Source organism: Agelaius phoeniceus, chromosome 5, assembly GCF_051311805.1.
Source record: "Agelaius phoeniceus isolate bAgePho1 chromosome 5, bAgePho1.hap1, whole genome shotgun sequence".
Classification (NCBI taxonomy): Eukaryota; Metazoa; Chordata; class Aves; order Passeriformes; family Icteridae; genus Agelaius; species Agelaius phoeniceus.
The window spans coordinates 59,383,645-59,403,096 of NC_135269.1; the positions used below are offsets into that span (position 1 = coordinate 59,383,645).

At 40.2% G+C, this 19,452-nt stretch overlaps 1 protein-coding gene across 1 annotated transcript in view; it reads left to right on the forward strand.

Annotated features, from left to right (window-relative positions):
- The window catches only part of COG5 (component of oligomeric golgi complex 5), a 174,264-nt gene that overhangs the window by 145,377 nt on the left and 9,435 nt on the right, over window positions 1–19,452 (forward strand). Inside the window, exons 15-21 of the mRNA XM_054631746.2 lie at window positions 5,140–5,250; window positions 6,584–6,646; window positions 7,461–7,564; window positions 8,908–9,145; window positions 17,390–17,466; window positions 17,951–18,077; window positions 18,650–18,729. Coding sequence (XP_054487721.2) covers window positions 5,140–5,250; window positions 6,584–6,646; window positions 7,461–7,564; window positions 8,908–9,145; window positions 17,390–17,466; window positions 17,951–18,077; window positions 18,650–18,729 — 800 coding nt within the window. The remainder of the gene's footprint in view (window positions 1–5,139; window positions 5,251–6,583; window positions 6,647–7,460; window positions 7,565–8,907; window positions 9,146–17,389; window positions 17,467–17,950; window positions 18,078–18,649; window positions 18,730–19,452) is intronic.

Sequence of the window (19,452 nt, forward strand, 5' to 3'; positions counted from 1 at the left end):
TTTAGGTGTGGAAAAAGATTGCAAAAGGTTCCTTCTGCAATATGGAAAACATTACACCTACGAGTAAATCATCCCAAATATTTGTAGTTTATGGGAGAAATCCCAGGGCCAAGCCCTATTGACTCAGAAACTCTCTAAATGGATTCTGTGCTTTATAATAAGTTGTGATCAGGCAGGAGGCCAAGTAGCAGATGGATTGATTGCCTTCTGCCAGAGGTATGGCAACATCAGCTGCATCTATTAGGAATGCATTTATTGTTGAAAATGTCAGCTTGACAACTGCAGTTCAGTTTGTGCTATCAAAACACTCTTTAGTCTCGTGATCCTGGAGTTGGATTGAATGATTTGTTGAGAAGCCCTACTTCAGTCTTATTTTAGGATCTTCTCCATACTCCTAAATTATGGTGATGTTTCCTGCTCTAAAGAAAATGGGTTTGCTGAGGCTGTTTCAGAGAAATCAAATAAATGGAGCTTTCCAAAACTGTCAATAAGGATGCACAGGAGATCTTAGTTGCTAAGTGTGAAACTGAAGTTTTTCACAAGATATGTAGTCTATGAAGAGAATAGTAGCAAACTAGCTCACAAATCAGTGTCTCTTCTGAGCTGCCACCTGTTGAAAGAGGGGAGCGTTAGTCACTTTGAAGCACTGAAAAAATTACAGGAAAAGATGTATCAATAGTCTGAGCTTTCCTACAAGAAAAAACAAACTCAGTTAGCATTTCATTTACAACCCAGGGGAGAACTGATGATTTGATTCATGGCCTAATCTAAATTGTACATTCATTGCTTCATGGTGAAAACAAGAATTTAATCCCAAAGCAATCTTATCATTGCACATGTCTCAACATGTGAGATCAAATTCGTGCTGTCAAATTTCATGTCTGTTCTAAGGCATCAAACACAGAAAAGTGTCAAATCCAGAGCACTTAATCTGGTTATTTCCAAGACATATTTCCAAAGCAGGTCTATGCAAAGGGGTGCAAATACATTTATAGGGTGAGAATGTATCTGACAAGACTACTAGGGATCTGGGCTACTGCTTTAAATTTCCTTTATAGATAGTGAAGGGAAACAGGTGCTACAGGGTACATGTACCATCTTCCCAAAGCAGGGGTTTTAAAATAACCTAGGTGAATTATTCAAGGAAGTTCTTACTTCCCTGCTTCATGGTTTCCTGCATGTGGTCAGGTGAATCATTCCTGAAACTTTCTGTACTGGGCAGACTGACCCAAGATGAGGCACCTGCTCTCTCTGGAGGTGAAGCAGTGTAACCATGTAGGTGTACTGAGGGATACAAACTAAAAGAAGCTATTTTTTGGGAGAACTTCTGAATTCAGTGAGAGCACACTGCCAGTCATGGCTTACAGCTTCATGACCATGTCAGGCTGAAGTAAGTCAGAGTACCTGAAGTCAGCTTGTTCCTCTTTGTGACACATTTTTTGTGTATTGGCTTCTACAAGTGTCCTTTTTGGTTCAGTAGGCTACCTGATATCAGCCTACTGCTTAGGTCTCAGATTTGGTTGAATTGGATTTAAAAACCCCCAAAATTCTTCTATGCAGCTTCCTCCAGCTAGTCAGCTGCTGGATTGAACCTGCACATTTCAACCTCCTACTTTAGAGAAAACACTCAGATATATGTCAGAAAGGCACAGTCTCCCAGTGTTTCTTTCTCATTTCAGTTAACAGCTGCCTTTGCTGTTTTTAAATGCTGTGTGGGACAGAAGCTCACATTCACATTTTTTAGAGCATCATGAGACACAGCCTTTGTCCCAGTGCCTGGATGCATGGTACAACAGTCCTGGCTAATATTTCCTGCTAGGACACCTCTCTGCCTCACTCTTCCTCATGAGCATCCCATGCTGGCAGTGTGCTCCTAGCTCCAGCTGGCAAAGGGAGCTCACACTGACGTGTCACCACTTGCAGAATTGATGCTTGCTGGGGAATGGGTGCCTGTGCTACTGCCCATGAAATTACTGTAAATAGTAGACAGGCTTGAGGTAAAAGCAGAAACAATTTAACCAACTGAAGTGAGGAGTGTAAGAAATCGATTGCTATACTTAAGGCAGATACAGAAATGTGGAACAATTACAGTCCTTGCTGCTGCTGCTCATTCAGGTCTGGCTTCGACATCATTTCTTTTCCTTTATTTTCAGCTTGCAGGCTTAAACCAGACTAACTCCCAGGGTGACTGACAGCTCCCAGGAGATGGGATCTGGCCTTTAGCTGCACTTGGTCTTTCACTTGTTTCCCAAAATAGATCCTGATTTGGGATGAAATCACCCTTTCTCTCCCCCCTCTTTCTGCTGAGCATAATTCACCCTTCCTGGCCTTCTGCATTTCAGGATATATCTGACTGATTAAAAAAGCATCTGATTTTTTCTCCAGTGCCCTCATCAAAAAGAGGGTCTGTGGACTGTGTCTTTCAGGCAGCCTGAGCAGACATGCACGGGCTTCACACTTATTTGACTTAACCTATTTACACAGTGCAATCCCCAGTGGCCAGATAAGAGAGGAAAAGTTGCACTACCACTGGATTTAAATGCATAACCCGTGTCTAGCACAGAACTTTCAAAGTACTTTCTGTATAAAAGAGAGTGGTAAATGTGAATCATTGATAAAACCCTGTATGCTGGAAAAGAAACTAAGGGGTGGTTTATGTCTGTTGTGAAAGGGCCATAAGCCTGGCTTCTGGGAACCAGGGAGACACAATAATGACATTTTTCCTAACTGGATGCATGATTGTATAATGGATATAAGGGGTGTCAAGAATTCAGTCTGAGGCATTAGAATACTGGAGTAATGATAAACTGAAATCCAGACTCATGCCAGTGACATGCTGTTGGTACATGAACCAAACTGGACAGAGTGCAGAACTTTCTTGCCTTGAGGCAAAGTCACAGAAACCATTGTGGTGACAGCAAGAGAGACTTCTGTAAATGGTAGGACACACCTGCCCATGTGGATTCCAGGTGTTCTCCTGGCACACCTTCAGGAGAAACAGCCCTAGAGAGCCCTGGGCTGCCCAGTTCCAATTGCTAGTTACAAGAGTCAAGTTTTTCAGGCCTCTTTGCTTTAGACCAGAGGTTTTAGGATGAACAAGGGATCAGCACATGTAACTGTCAAAGTTTAAGTGGATTAGTTAAAGGGAATCTAATCTGGTAAACAGTTTTACAAAGATTAGTTGTTTTTAATGTATTTTCAGATTTTGCCTGTGAAGCTGTTGTGCACTGCTGCTGACTGCAAGAAGTTCTTGTTATTGCAGAAGGGTTATGTTTGTACTCATTAATGGTTTTACTTACCAGTTAAGCTTTTTCACCAGCAGGAGAGACAGAGTCCAATGTCTTAAGAAATTGTGAATCCTTTACAACTCTGAGGAACTGAAAATTAAGTTACTGGGATGAAAAATTTTACTGGTTTAATAGTATCTTTTATGTAATAGTTGGAAATGTGCAAAAATCTAAATTAGTCTGTACACTACTTTAAAAAGTGTGGAGAAGAAGGTTGGTTGTGTCTGGGAGGGTGGTCAGCAGGGTGGACAGGGTCTTTCTTTGCACAGCTGTTTTGTTATTAATCTGTGAAGCTGTAAATGTGAGAAGCAGAATTCTAAAAACCAGTCAGGTCTGTCAGAAAGAAGTATCTAGAAGGAAGCAGGGATGTTGTTGCTCACATGGCTGTTCTCATCAGGGAGGCAGGAAAATACAGACACAACAATATAGCTGTCAACCAGTTTAAGGATACATTTTGATATCAAATAATTGAAGGTACATTGGAAAAGATCTTTCCTTCTACAAAGGCCTCAGAAACCTATTTATCCTGAAATAATCCCTTAATTTGAAGAAAGAGAAATGAACAGATATTGTCACCATAGTGCTGTGAATAAATCAGAGGTCCTGGGTGCTTGCAAAAGCCTGTCCAATATTTCATCATTAGCAGTGCTGGAAAATACTAGATAACTGCTTGTATGCTGACTGTGTTTATGCTGTGTGGAAGCTATGGGAAGTATGGAAATAGTCTTTCAGTAGTAAAGATTCACTGTTTCTCATAAGTTAAGTACTTTCATATTATGTTTGTTTCTTTTGTTCTTAAACAATTATTATTGTATAAGACTCAGTTTTAGTTTAGGAGCTTTCTGTAGGACCTTCAACTGTGTCTAGACAACTTCCATGAAAGCCTCTTTACCATTTGCTCAGTGAGTTGAATATATTTTTACTGAGAGACTTTTGGAGCTAGATATCTTCAGGGATTTCCTGGAAGATAATTCTGTATCCTGAAACATAGATAACTAGTTGGGTAATTATATCTCAGTAAAGTCTTCTATTAATAGGTATTCTTGCTTTAATGTTTAGATGTACTTCTAGAATTCACATTGCCATTTGTCAGTTCTTTGTATCTCTGCAGCTTTGAGTGCACAAGAAAACTTTGTTTGTTTACCAATTGCAGTTTATTATATTTTAAATTATAAATATATGCTATGGTGTCCTTACAAGACTGTTCCAAAGTTAATGGCTATTTATGTATCATCCTGGAACTTCCATTTCTGTCATAATAATAAAAAATGCATGCTTTGTCCAGTTTAAATATGAAGAAATATTTCTTTGATTTTTGCTGAAAGTTTCATATATAAAACTCCTTAATGACAGGTCTAGCAGTTTTGGTCCTTGTAGTTCTATTTTTCTGTTGATTTATAAGGCTGTAATATATACAAAGCTCTAAGCCATCTATTTGAAAAAGCAGAGCTTTTAAGGAGAGGCTGGAATAGTTGTCAGAAGGACAGACTGAGGGCATACAGAAAAATGTATGCTGCTCATAGAGAAAAGCTGCTGGGAGCTTATTGGGCTTTGTCAGGTAGCTGATTTCACCGACTCTGAGATTACAAAGTTGAAGTTTTGCTGGGACTAGGTGTCTCCAGGAGATCTGAGTCCCAGTGCTGTGGTTTGGGAGCTGAGACAGTCTCACAAGGTTCCTGTTGCTGTTGCTCAGGCTGTTTCATCTGAAGACTGAAATTCTATGAATCAAGACAAAAGTTAAATGAAGAACTTTGGGTAGTGAGGGCCTGTGGCTTTTTGCTGTGTCATGGCTAACTTTGGGGAGACACACTGTTTAAAGAGTTGGTACCAACAGTTCCTGTGATCCCTGCAGCTGTCCACTCAAGGAGATGCCAGCCAGGTGATTGGGCCACTGACAGAGGGCCAGAGGAGGAACGTGGCTGTGGTCAATTCTCTGTACAAACTGCACCAGGCTGTTCTGAAGGTAGGCTTCTTCTGGCATTCCTCTTCTTGCCATAATGTTACCTGCTTGCTCTGTCCTTATGCTCCATTCTGTGGATGAGAACTCTTGGCAATACAGCCCAATTTTGTTTTTTAAGAGCTGCACCTTGCTGTGCATTTGTACAGCTCTTTGAGACTGGGCTGGCCCTTGTAAGCACCACTATATGACAAACTGTCAATATTAGAAGAATAAAAATATCTTTCTAGAGAATAATCACATCTGACAGGCATTACTTTGTGAGCATAAACAATTGAACTCTTTGTTTTTTCTTATCTTTGTTCTAATCAGGCTGATAGCACCCTTGCTGCATCTGCTTCAGCCCAAGCTTACGTTTTTCAGGAGACCTTCAATGCTTTCCCACAGTTGTGGCTAAACTGAAAAGAGGAAGGAAAGGGTGAAGTCAAGAAAAGCAATAGCTCAAAAGTATCTCCATACATTATTACTGTGACTAAAGTCTGGCCTGGAAATTTTTCAGGACTAAGCACAGTTATGAATAATTCCAATTTACTGATTTAGTGATGCCAGTTGTTACACAGTCTTTGTAAACTAAACCAAATAAGATATATTGGTAGTTGCAGTTAATCATATTTAAATCCTAGCCTGATTAGAAAAAAGATCATGAGTACTCCTGACTCTGGATATGTTCAAAGAATTTTAAAAAATGCTAAAAAGCCTGTAAAATTTCCTTGGATTTTGCAAACAGATGGTAGATCAACTTTTAAGTCTGCTTTTTCTGTTGTACTTAGTAATGAACCTCATGTGTCTTAGTGTTGGAGGGAGATCTGATATGATTCAGTCTTTGAGTTCAGTACTTATCTGGCTTAAAAATACTATTGTATAGCATGTTGAAGACTGTAAGGAAATTGGTAGAATAGTCCTTCAGATCATTCATTGCCTCTCAATTTTAGTATTCTTTTAGCTGTACATAAACAACTATTTAACATGTAGTGCTATAATAGTTATTATACTGAGAAAGAACAACCATTCCTTCAAACGTTTGCCACAGAGTTGCTTGTATAGTTCTCCATGAATTCTATACTTAGCAGTGGGAGAATACACCAGTTATTTTTATTCTGATTCTGTTAGCCCTTCAGCTAAATTTCAGCTTCACTCCATTGAGTCATTTCTTTGCCAAGGCAGAAGCAGAGTCCATAGGAAATCTGAGAGCAGAGGATTGATGATGCACTGAAAATTCTGTCTGTATAAAGCACACTTGATGGTTATCTGTAAACACTCATTACTAAGATAACTCAGTATGTTTTTAAATGATGGTGAATATTATAAATTCTATTTATAATTACTTTACAATTTTTAGGTTATTACCAGTCAGAGCTCATTTCCAGCAGCTGCTGAGCAAACGGTCACAACTGCCTTAAAGGTAATTGAATGTCCATATGCTTCAGGGATAGGGCTGAGCTTGGCTTTGTTTGTTACACTTAAAATGGGCACTTATTTCCCACCTATTATTTTACATCAGTATATTCAGTAACAGGTATACAAATATTCTAACATTTCTAATTTATTGTGTCTGCAGCTACATATGTGTTACCTATGCTAAATCATGCTGGAGTCATGCTTGTATTCAGAATATTCTCATAACAGTCAGGACATAGATGTCATCTGACTGTGAAAATAAATGTCTTTCTCTGCAGCATTCACACAGCAATAGCTGGATCCTTCATCACCCCCTTCCTCCCCCAACAGACATCAAATTATAATTTTTATGTGACCTGGTACTTTCCTGGAGGGGGATGTGGATGGTGGTGCAGCCTCTGTGGCTGACAGCTCTCCAAGTCTGTCCTGCTGGGCACTGACCTGGGAGGGGTTGTGTGCAGGGGAATGAAGGGCAGCTTGTGTCTGGGCAATGAACAGCTGAGCCAAATGTGCCCCAGAACATGTACATGTACAAACCAGGAATGCCAAATTTCTGGGCAAAGCAATTTGTAAAGCCTTCCTTCAAAAAGGAATGCTTTTGAAGGAAGCAGCAAGCAGCCTTATTTCTGCACTTTGCTGGTAAAATCAGTTAAAAATGTTATCATTAGGTTCGGTTCTCCTATTTTGCATTTTCAAATGCAAAATAATAAAAAGCACTGATAAAATGAACTGTTTCCTAAGGTATTTTTGAGGTATCAAAATGCAAATGCTTCTAGTTTTTGTTTCCTTACTTGTGCCTTTTTCTTGTTCTATTTTAGGCAGTCCATGATCTAATGGGAAGTGCTGTTCAGCCGCTACTGAACTCTGTAGGAGATTCAGTGGAAGCTATTATCATCACTATGCACCAGGAAGATTTTTCTGGGTAACTAGAAATGTCTTTTACATTTACCATTGCTCGAGTAAGATGTCCTGCATGTGTGTAATAGATTGTTATTGCCACAATGCCCTTGAAGCAAGAGTGCTTGTTTGTTGAGGGGAAGGTGATGCTTTATGGTTAATGAACACAGGAAGCAGAATTACACCTATCTGTTGAAACAAATTAATCAGGTAGCATCTGTCTTCTCTCCCTCCCCCCACTTTTATTCATATCTGTTGAGTAAAATTCATTTCAAATAGAAAAAGAAATCTGACAAGAGGCCATTTTTGTGCTTCAAAAGGCCTTTCTGGTTTCAAAATGTGTTTTTTTTTGGACAGTCTTCAGAACTGTCAGTATTTCTATTTGTCAAAGCATATAGCCTGTGATGTAATAGTTAAAATTGACTTTTTTAAAAATTTAAATCTCAGGTTCAGTATGTTATACTATTTACCTAGTGTGTTTTCATTAGAATTTCCAGGATTCTTTACATGCCAAGATCTTGAGTCTGATGTATAATTGAGACTTCCTTCCTAAAATTTATTTTGGTTGTCATGTCTGTTCTGACATTGCTTGCACCATCATCAATTGTCCTGTTTTCTGTCTTGAAAATTAACTGAAAATACTATTTTTTCAGAGACATCTTGAATTTTCCTTTTGAATTTCTTTTAAGCAACATTTTACCCTTACCCTCTTTTGGCACCAGTAGCACAATACCTCTCTAGGAAGGCAAACAGTTTCCAGCCAAAGGCTACGTTTTGTTAGGTAGCCTGTGTGTTCTTCTAAGTTTGGAAGAGCTCTTTGACCTGACTGTCAGTCAAAGAAAGAGAAAGAGGATTGGTTTGTATCTAGGGGTTCTGTGCTGCTTCTGTTATACTGACTTTGTAATCCTGGCTTTGGAGGAATCTCAGAGACTTTTTCTCTACAGAGAACAGGTTTGGGATTGACAGGCTAAGTTAGTAACCCTGTGACATATGTTTATATTTTACAATCCACTTTAGGGTTTTGAATCAACAACTGGGACATTCAGATTTAGGATCTGGATTTCAGGTGTAGGCTCCAGATGGAAGGAGGCTCTGCAGGTTGGGTAGGAGTGGGGTGTTGCCCTTTATCTTGTTATTTCTTGTTTCGTCTTTTAATTCTTCACAGACATGGCTGATAAAGAGATATTTTCTGACTATAGTTTCAGAGAGAGTTACATGCTCTGTATTCTGAGTAGAAATGAGACTCTACAATTCATGCCGTGACTTGATGGGGTAGGAAAAAAGTTTAAAAGAATCCAATAGGTTTTGGTTGTGTTTTAAAGATGAATTTAGCTGCCCCTATTTCTCTTTCTTCTCTTGTTTTTTCAGATCATTATCCAGCTCAGGAAAACCAGATGTCCCTTGTTCTCTCTACATGAAAGAGCTTCAGGGTTTCATAGCAAGAGTCATGAGCGACTACTTCAGGCATTTTGAGTGTTTTGACTTTGTCTTTGATAACACTGAAGCCATGGCTCAAAGAGCAATTGAGCTTTTCATTCGCCATGCCAGTCTGATCAGGCCCCTCGGAGAAGGTGGGAAGATGCGCCTGGCAGCGGATTTTGCACAGGTACCCTCAGTGCTGGTTTCTGCTTTGTAGTGTCATTTCACTGAAAAGTATCAATGCTTTTGTCCCCATTGAGGTGTAAGCAGGCAGTAGTAGAGATTGGTGCATTCCAGGTCTAACATCCTCTCTGATAAGATACTGGATCCTCCATTCAGGGAGGTCTGACAGCTTCCTGTCCAGGGGACTGTTGCATTTAAATTCTGCTGCATCTTGGCATGTTGTCCCACTGGGCCAGCCTCTGTGGCACGTCCATCATTTGCCACCATTCATTCACTTCATTCTTTCTCTCTCTTCTAATGGAATATGGTGTGTCACTTCCTTAATCACTCTACATATCACAATGCCCACAGTGGTTAATGGCTAACTCAGCTGCTTTGCAGTGAAGGAGACAAGCTAAAGAAACATCAATATCCTGGGCAAGAGCTGCCCTATAGAAAGCAGAAGGGCAGTTGTCTTGTGAGATTGTCTTTGTGACCCGATTGACTGACCTGCATCTCAGCTCTGCCTAACTCCTGTCCAGGACTAAACCACAAAAGAAATTGCTAGATTCATATCCATTACCTGTCTGTGTTATCTGCTATATCAAAATTTAATTTTTCTGCAGTACTACTGTATGGTTAATGTGCCAAAGAATCAGGCATCCATGGATCAATCTGAGGCTGCCATTTATTATTATCCAAGTGGAAAAGGGAATTAGCACCAGCTGTCTGCATACTGAGTGCTGATTTTGGCTGGTAGGTAACTGAGGTAGGAGAGGAAGGCAGGGAGGGAGGAATTGCTGCCACCTCCACTCCTTCTTCTGGCTGCTTTGTATCATTTGCTGTGAGTTACATACTCCTGAGTAAAATTTTTTTATTCATTACTCAAAAATAGCAAATCAGCCCTTAACCACAGAAATGAAGGGGAAGTTTTCAATTGCTTTCAGCGAGAAGGTTCCATTCCCTTCTCTATTTTGAAGACAATGGCATAAAATTGGAAGCAAAAAAAGGACACTTGACTCTTCCTGTGGAAGTAATAGAGATAATTTTTGTAATTTATGCTAATTTTAGCTAAAGTAAGTCATATAAATTTGGAAAATATTTTTACCTGATTGTACAGTAAAAGCATCTGATCTAAGCACCTGTTATAATCTAAAAATATAACTTGTTAGTAGTTTTTAAACACTGATTCTTCTCACTCTGACATGGGCTACCTTTTAAATGAAAAATGAAGACATGTTTTTGTACAGTGTAGAGGAATTTGCATGGTCTTCCCCACTGTGCTGAGTATAACTTCTCAATGGACAACTGTATAGACATAAATATTCTGATTTCTTTTGTACCACAGTATAAAAAAAAAGGATTTGAATTCATTCCTGTCTCTCCTGCCTTCATCTGTTGCTGCATCTGGGGACTTGTGTTTTTCTTTTCTTCACATTGCACCGTATTCTTGGCTTGTTTAAAAATGGGCTTAAGACAAGAAATCTGTGTCCAAGCAGCTGCAGGAGCCAGCTCAGTGCTCCCTCTGTGCCTTTGAGCATCTCTGCACAGAGCTGCTCTGGGTGTCCCAGGCTGCACAGGGGCTGGAGTGTCCAGAATGGCCTGGACACTCTGTCACCTTGCTCAGGATGGAAGGAAAAGGACTGAAACATTTTGTAAGTGGACGCTGCCTTATGTCCATGTTTTCTGGGATGTGTGTGTGCTCTTCCCAAAACCCTGGTGGATTTTGTGCACATGCCCACCATGCCAGCTCCTGGGAGCCTGGCAGGAAGGTGGTTGTTGCTCTGACCCAGCCAGCAGTCCTGGTGTAAAAAGCAGCTTTAGTGGGGACTAGGAGAGCTTGCTGCTGCTTTTGGCTGAGGAGGGCAGGGAGCAGGTATTTAGCTGGGCTGCTGGCTTGCTGAGAAGGATAAATTTTTCCAAATGGCCATAAGTGCTGTGTGCAGGGTTTTTTTTCAGTCCCAGAAAGGCACTGCATTGTTGGACTAAAGCCAAACCCAAAGGAAACAACCTGCCTGGAAAGATACCATGTGTAGGAGTAGGTTTGTTTATAAACTGTTTTTACTTGTCTTCTGTCTTGTAAAGTAATTTTGAATTTTCTCTGCACAAAAATGGTTACATGTTCCTGGTCAGAACTGACTTTAGAGATCTAAGACCCCTTCTGGTATTTTGGGGTTGCTTGCAAGCAAAAGACCTGGGCAGAAATCTGTCCAGAAGCGTTGATTAATTTGAGTTCTTATTATAAACACACATGCAATGAACCAAATAACCTTTGATTGCATCAAAGGTTATTTGATGAGATTTTGGGTATCTCATGCTTCTTCACATTCAGGGCACTCACAGAGTTACAGCTGCCTTATACTCAGCAAGAATAGCTTTGGCTGAGAGTCTGATTTGAAAATTTTTGCACTGAAAACGTGTTTTACTGATAAGTTGCCTCAAAACAACAGGTGTCCACACAGAAAGAGAAAATGAATTTCAAGTTCTCTTCATTCAGAACTGGGTTTGCTGAGGTGCATAACAGCCAATTTTCTGGAGTGAGCCTCAGCTACTCATACATTAGGTATTACTGCTGTGGCTCTGTTGAATTCTCTGTCTTAGCCTGTTTGCAGTGTCAGTATGGCATTTGGCTGCCCTGTGCATTAAAGATTTCCCAGCAGTGGGACTAGGTGTGTGCTACTGTGGCAGCTGTAAACAGAGCTATGATAGGCTTGAAATATGCCTGAATATCATTAATGTGATTGCATGTAAATCAGTGCTTACAGGAACATTGGAAATGTTCCTAGGAAATGTGCACAGCACTGCAAGGTTGTTATCAGTGCCACAGTTCCTTGGGAGTCTCATTAGAAACATTTCCAGGCTGAGTTCAGCTCTTTTCATGCTCTCAGTTTCAGTTTTTATGCAAGCAATTGCACAAGATTACTTTTCAGCTCACTCCTGTATACACCCAAATCAGCTTGTTTTGTTTGGTTTTGTATTTTCAAGGTGCCCATAATTCAATATTCACATATTTAATACCAAATTTCACTTTTTAATTCAGTGCTTGTCAGACTGAAAAAAATGTTTTCCTGGAGGCAAGTAAGCCAGCAAGCCCTGATGGTTTTCAACACTTCTGTTTCTGGGGAGTGCAAGTTCTTCTCCAGAGGACCTTTTTATTTGCTTGGTGTTCGGAGCTGTTACAGCACTTAGGCACAATTTGGGATTCTGGCTTGTAGTTCAGGCCTTCCTAAAACCTGATGGAAGTGCTGGAAAATGCAGTAAAGAATGAACTATTTTTATTGGTCCTGTTAGAGTTGATACTATTCTCTGTATGCTTTTCTGTATTTCTTATCTAGTTATGATTTATGGTTGGGATTTTTTGCCTTGTTCAGTACTGTGTTCAGACTGTTTTGATAGGGTACAGTTAATGCTGCCACTAATTCTTCAAGTGTTTATCAGAAAATTGCTGCAAAATACTTGAGTTTTATTGAATTTTCCTAGGAAAATGTTTTTATGGTAGAAGTTTACAATGCTAAATTCTAGTGTAGAAGAGCTGTTCCTACTTGCTGGCTAGACTAGGGTCAGAATCCAGTTTCCTGATTCAATATGTGGCATTTAAAAAGGCAAGATTTTTAGGCATTTGGATTTTTTAAATGTAGACAGATTTGCTCATTTGATCAAACATGATGATACAAGCGTAAAGGCGCTTTTTATAATTTTTCCTAAAAAATTTGCTTTCTAGTTTCTTACAGAGAAATGAGAGCAGCAGGATGCTGTAATCACAGTTGTAGTCATAAAGACAGAAACTACTAAAGCTAAAATACATTTAATGTTTAGTGCTAATTATCTTCCTGGAAAGAGGGAATTATTTGCTGATGTGTGTTATTTTAGAGGTGTTCCAGCTGAAGGATTTACTTAAACAGCAACCGTTTTGGAATTGCTGCACTGGGGAGAAATCAAATTGCACATCCCTTCAAGGCCAACGTCCTTGCATATAATAGTTCAGCTCTTCTGCTCCCTTGTTTGTTAAAGCATCCTGTCCTGGTGAATGGCTAGAAAAAAGCATTTTGAGGTAACATTTAAAAACTTGGAATTCATCTTGGCCAGGAGGAAATGTAATTGCTAAAAATTTAATGTTAAGATTTTCCAGCTGAAAAAACAGCTGTTTAAGTTATGAGAGATCTTGAAAATACCACAATAGGCACTAAAAAATAACTTCACTATGGGCTTTTTAAAGCAGTCTTCAATATATATGCATTATCTGTATCTAGACTATGTATTAACTTCACCCTTGGGTTGCTGAACATAATCCAATTAGAGAAGCCAGGCATGTGATGTATTTTTTTCAATATGGCCAGCCAGTGAATAGTTCAACAGATAATTGACCACCTAGCCATGGGCTATGGCAGAGTCATATGAGAAGAAAAGATAATATTGCCTTTTTGGGCTTAGATAGCATTAACCATTGAAAAGAAGCATATGTTGGGCAGGCGCCTGCCACTGTGTCCTGCACAGCATAGCAAACCAGCATGAATAAATCATGGCAAAGCAATGAGTTTTGAACAAAGCTAAAAGAAAGAAGTCATTAGGCCTTCTTCTGTTCTATCTGCTGCTTGCTTTTTGGCAAGCACATTCATCTCCTAATGCTCCCCTTGGATTCTGTGCTAATGATAATGTCACATCAAGCCTCTGTGATTGCAAATTACTGCTTGAACACCTGATTTATCACTGAATTTAACCTGGATGTTTGAATTTTCAAATTTGCAATTTGGAAGGGAAATTTGGAAAAGAAACAGAAAACACTACTTACCCTTTTATATGTAAAGTCCACAGGACGTGGCTGAGCGAAAGGCCTTGCACAGATAATACAAACACTGGCTGCCAACAGCCAAAAGCATCCCTTGATGTCAGAGCTCACTGGCAAGCTTTGAAATTATGGCTGTGTATCACAGCAGAGGCTGCTACAGCAGAACTCACTGTGTGAATCAACAGTTGATGCCATTTCAGGTGATGACAGGTAACACAAGCAAAAGTGATGCACGCTCAATTCTCTGCCCAATTCCAGCACCTTGAAAACAGCAGCTGTTCCAGCCGAGTCTTCCTCCCCAGCACTTGCTCCTGGGCTGGCACAATGCTCAGCAGAGACACTAAACCCCTCTCAGTGGCCTCAGAAGTGATTGTGACAGCAGAAGGATGCTGTAGCATCCCACTGTGTCACTGGGCTCAGATAAACACCTAAAATTCAAGGAAAGAAAACAATCTTAGTTGTTATGTGAATTATGCTGTTTATTGGAGAGAGATTGGGTTATAACACAAAGACTAGTATTGTAAAGTTAAAAAAAAAAGAGTTTCTGTGGTTTATGTACATTTTTACCACATTAGTTTTTGCTCATTCCCACTCTTCATGAGTCAATGTGAGATAGTATAGTATGCTGCAAAGCTTAAAAACAATATTTTTCTTTGGCAGCTATTACTTCACGAATCCACCATCTGCTGCCATTAAATCTATCTAGTTCTAGCAATACTAATAATTTCCTACAGTGAATAAAGGTTGAAGATGAAGTAATAGAATTTTCCAAAGTAATTTTTCTTCTTTAGTACTTAAGACTAAAAATTTTAATTTACGGAAACTACAAAGTATATTCAAGAGAATTCATTTAAATTTGTTTTAATAAGGAATTGGTTAAGCTGTAGAAAGTTTCACTTAACGTCTCATTGCTTCATATTATGTTCCAGGAGCGAAACAATCCTTTAAAACTTATTAAGCAAAATTATATTTTGCTATGCTGTTATTTCTTCCCCCCCTTGAGTACCGTTTGATCTACGCATCTCTGTTTCCACAAGTCAGACTGGCAGTTTGTTGCCTGTTATCTAAGTCTCTAAAGAACCTAAAGGATTTATCTTCTCCCTGGTCCCTCACAGCTACAAGCCCACAGCTCCCACCAGAGCTGGGACACCAGCTCCTGCAGGATATCAGTTCCTTGCAGCTGCCCCCAGCCAGTGCTGATGCCTGAAACAAAGCTCTGGAGAAATCAGAGTCTTGCTCCCGTTTGTTTTTCAGGCTCTGGAGGGTTCTTGTATCATGATGCAGCAAGGCATACTTGGTTTGCTCCTTGTTTTGGCTGCTTGTTCCTGGTCCTGTGTGGCACAGCAGCCTCTTGGCTCCCACCTGTGCTCCTGGGGGAGCAACGTGCTGAACTTGCTGTACCTTCATTGCAGTCAGAGCCCCTCCCTGCAGCAGTTCCTGCAGAGCCTGCCTTCCCTGGGAGCCTGCCCTCGCTCCCCTGTGCCAGCAGGTTCAGCACAGCTGCTGCTGGCTCCTGAGCCACAGGGACATTGACCTCCCACCTGCCTGCAGGAGAGGTGACCTCATCCTCAGGGGGTGGAGAGGGGCCATTTCATAGCCTAAAGATTTGGGGACCAAAAAGGGCAGCAGGCAAGAGGAAGCCAGGCTGTTACTCAGGTCTGGAGCCTTATTTCCTTATGTCCTGGATTTTTTATTCACTTTCTTCTCCTTTCTATTTCCATAAAATGCAGATTTCAAGTGGCCTGGAAGTGCCAGATGTGGGCAGGTATGCAGAGGTCCCTGGGCTCAGGCAGTGGCTGTGCACTGCCCATGGGACAGCTCCCCATTGCTTTCCAGAGCTACCCACCTCTCCTGGTCTGCAGGGGAAGCCAGGATGCTTGGGTTGGACCCTGTGGCTTTCCCAGCTTTGCCTGAGTGCCATGTAGGGGGTTACTCCTACAAACATGATCCACCTGACTTACTTTGGGTGTCCACCTTGGGGAAAGGTGCATCACGCCCCCAAGAGTGGCTGTTTCTTGCCACTGCCTTTGAAGAGAAGCTGTAGATGTTGAGAAGCAGGTGAGATGACTCCTATCCTGCCACCTGCTTTTAAAGAGGGATGCCTGAAGTATATAGCCTTGATTTGCATTATTCACTAATTTAAGTTCTTCTGGGTTTAGATGAACTATGGCATCATAGTTCACTGCACCCTATTCCTTGTCTATGCTGGAACCCCAGCATAGTTTTGTGCTCTTGGTGAAGCTGGTGGCCCAGCTTCCATCTCTGTCTGAGGAAATGCTGCAGCTGGAAAGAATAATATAATAGTATTAAAGACTTCACTGTAAATAGTGTCATATCACAAACACTTTGAAACTCGTTCAGCAATATTACTTACAAGAGAAACTCATTGTATGGTGGTTTTGATCCTCTTACTTATTTTAGCTGTCATCCTTTGAAACTTAGCTTAATTGTGCATTATATGTAAATCAAAGTCTGAATAGTCTTTCAAGTTTGGGATTTTAATAAACAGAGAATAAAGCTTGATCCCTTATTTGGCTGACATTTCAGGAATGCAAAAAATAAAGACTTCATCCATGTCTGAGTAAAATTACCTGCAGGGTTTTTTTAAGGGGTGGTATCTGTATTGGTGTGCACATTAACTGAAATTTTGCTGTGTAATGTTCATGCTCGGTCTGGGATCCAGAAGGGAAACAGTTCTTTCTCACTTCTGTGTCCTCACTGACAAATGAAGAGCCTGTGACAGAATTTAGATGTAAAAACCCAAGTGGAGCCTGACTCTTCTTCAAAAAAGCTGAACTCCCATGCTTCAACAACAGAAAGTGTTTTAAACTTGTTTGTTTTTAAAGATGGCTGCTCTAACTCAGAAATCCAACAGTATGAAAATAAGTATGAAAATAATGGTCTTACTCTTTGACCATGATTCCATATGACCCTTTGGCAATAGATCACAGCTGCCTTCTGTCTAATCTGTATAGGTTTTGGGGCCCACTTTTCAGGAAGGAATAATTTTAACCTTGTCTTCCACCAAAGGAAAGGGTGCCCAGCTGAAATGTACCTGCAGTTTTATTGCTTTACCAGTGGTTTGTGGAGACCTGCCTAGATTTGTTTTCTTCCCAGGCTGTGGTCAGATTTTTGGGCTGTTGACACAAGTGCTTCATTAGGAAACTCACCACCAACAAAATAAACCTGCTGCAAAAAACAAAGCTTTAGTCTCAGAAAGCTCAGGAGGCCCCTTCTGTTGTTATGCACAGACTGTAGAGACATTTGTCACTAAATGCTTACTGCCAAGAACAAGGCAGAAGTCTTGGCTTGGGCAACATAGTATGAAAGGAAAAGAGCTTCTTGTCTTAATTCAGCCACCAGACAGAAGTCACTGACTTAGTCTGTGAGTTTGGATTATTGCTTAAAGACTAAAGGCTCATTCAATGCCAGGTGTTATGTTTTGGGAGGATGGAACTCCAATGGAACTGTTTGCTTTTCTAGATGGAGTTAGCAGTAGCCCCGCTGTGTCGGCGAGTCTCCGACTTGGGAAAGTCCTACAGACAGCTGAGGTCATTCAGGTGAGGAGCAGTCACAGTATGACTAAACTGTATTTCAAACTGATTTATTACCTCCTGTTAGTTCTGATTGAACTGAGAGCTTTTTTGGCAACACCCACCTGCAAATTAGAAATAGATTAAAGTTCTTTTAAATTTTATGCAGAGTATAACTATGATTTAACAATCTTTGTCATGCAAATGTTGGCCAAATTGTACTTTTTTGTATTGCTTTCAGTGCATCTTCTGTATGACAGCGAATTCTATAGTTACCTTAAATGTTTTCACTGAAATACAAAATTTATGGTCCTTTGTTGTTTAATTACAATAGGCAACTGCTCTAATTTTTTGCAAACTGGACCTGTGTTGGAAACCCAAGATGCAGAGTAGGGGCAAAAAACTCGATGGTTCTATCCTAACAAAATATTGCCACCACATAGAGGCACTTTTCTAATGCATAAGATAAGCTTTTTCTTCATTTAATGAGTGTATTGTTACATTTTTCCAGACCACTGCTGTTCCAGACCAGTGAGCATATTGCCAGTAGCCCAGCTCTGGGAGAGGTTATTCCATTCAGCATTATTCTTCAGTTCTTATTTACAAGAGCACCACCAGAGCTAAAATCACCCTTCCAGGTAATAAGATCAACTTGTCTTTTATTTTCAGATGTCCTAAGGTGTGATGAGCATTGTAGTTTGCCCTAGCTGTTTTAGTTTAAAATTATACAAATGCATATTTTATATAATATTTGGCTTTGTTTTTATTGTGGCAAAAGCATTATAATAATTGGTTTACTAAATTGATTGATTGATTTAATAGTAGGGATAGTAGGGATTAATAGTAGGGATACAATAACCTGATATTAAATAGACTCCCAATTCTTTATTATTCTGTCAGCTCGTAGTAGAAGTTGCAGACCTTTCCCCAGACTGCAAATTGCCTGGATCCTTCTCTTGTAAGATGCAGGAAATCTAGATAAAAACCCTGTCAGAAATGGGCCAACAGCTGATGTAGGAGATGACCTCTGAGCCCCCAAATAACGTACTGGGCTATTCCTGTTAATTGTCTTTGATTTCTTAATTCATTCTGCATCACTGCAGTATTGAGAGCCTCATGTGGCTTTCATTTATGTCATCTCTGATTCTGAAATTGGAGTGTTTCCTTTTTTGCATTTTGTGTAACTGGTGTTTGTGTTTCTCTGTACCAGAGGGCTGAGTGGTCCGTTGCCCGCTACTCCCAGTGGCTCGATGATCATCCATCTGAGAAAGACAGGCTTGCTCTCATACGGTAAAAACCGGGCTTCTTTCTCCTCTACATTTATGATAACGGAGCAGGAACTTATCTGCACACTAGGACTCTTGAAAAGTAAAAAAATGTGCCTCAGGGGATGTATCACAAATACCATTACCTTCTCTCCACTCATGGGATGAGTTGCAAAGTGGCAGAAATACAAACTCAGAGCTCTCCTGTCCACTGCCCTGTGCTCAAACTCTCCAGTGCCTTTGGAAGGAGCACATAATCCTCTTGTAAAGGAAGTAACTGTGAACAATGATGGCTTAAATTAATAATGTGTTTTTGCAAAACAGCCCCTCTCTCCTAACTGCTGGAAAGTCAAGACTGCAGCTGTCCTGTCATCTGTATTAGGAAAGAGAAGCTCTGAAAGCTTAACCAATATGAATGTAGGTAGAAATCTAAAAATCTAAAACTGGAAGACCCTTGTTACACACCTGGAATGTTACTCTTCAGGAAATCAGCCCATGATCTTTAGAAAGTAATAATTACATCAGGTTGCTAGGGTAGATAACTTCATAGCTAAATATTATTTTGCATCTTAAGATGTTAGGAAAAGTTATGAAGAGTCTTGTTTTTCAAATCAAGCAAAGTTTTGAAGTATGTTAGAGACAGCAGATTTGTATGAACATGACAAAACCAGCCTGGGGATCCTCAGGATTCAAGACTCAGATGATCATTTGGCTCCTAAAGCCCTAAACTCTCCAGCTGCCATCTCAG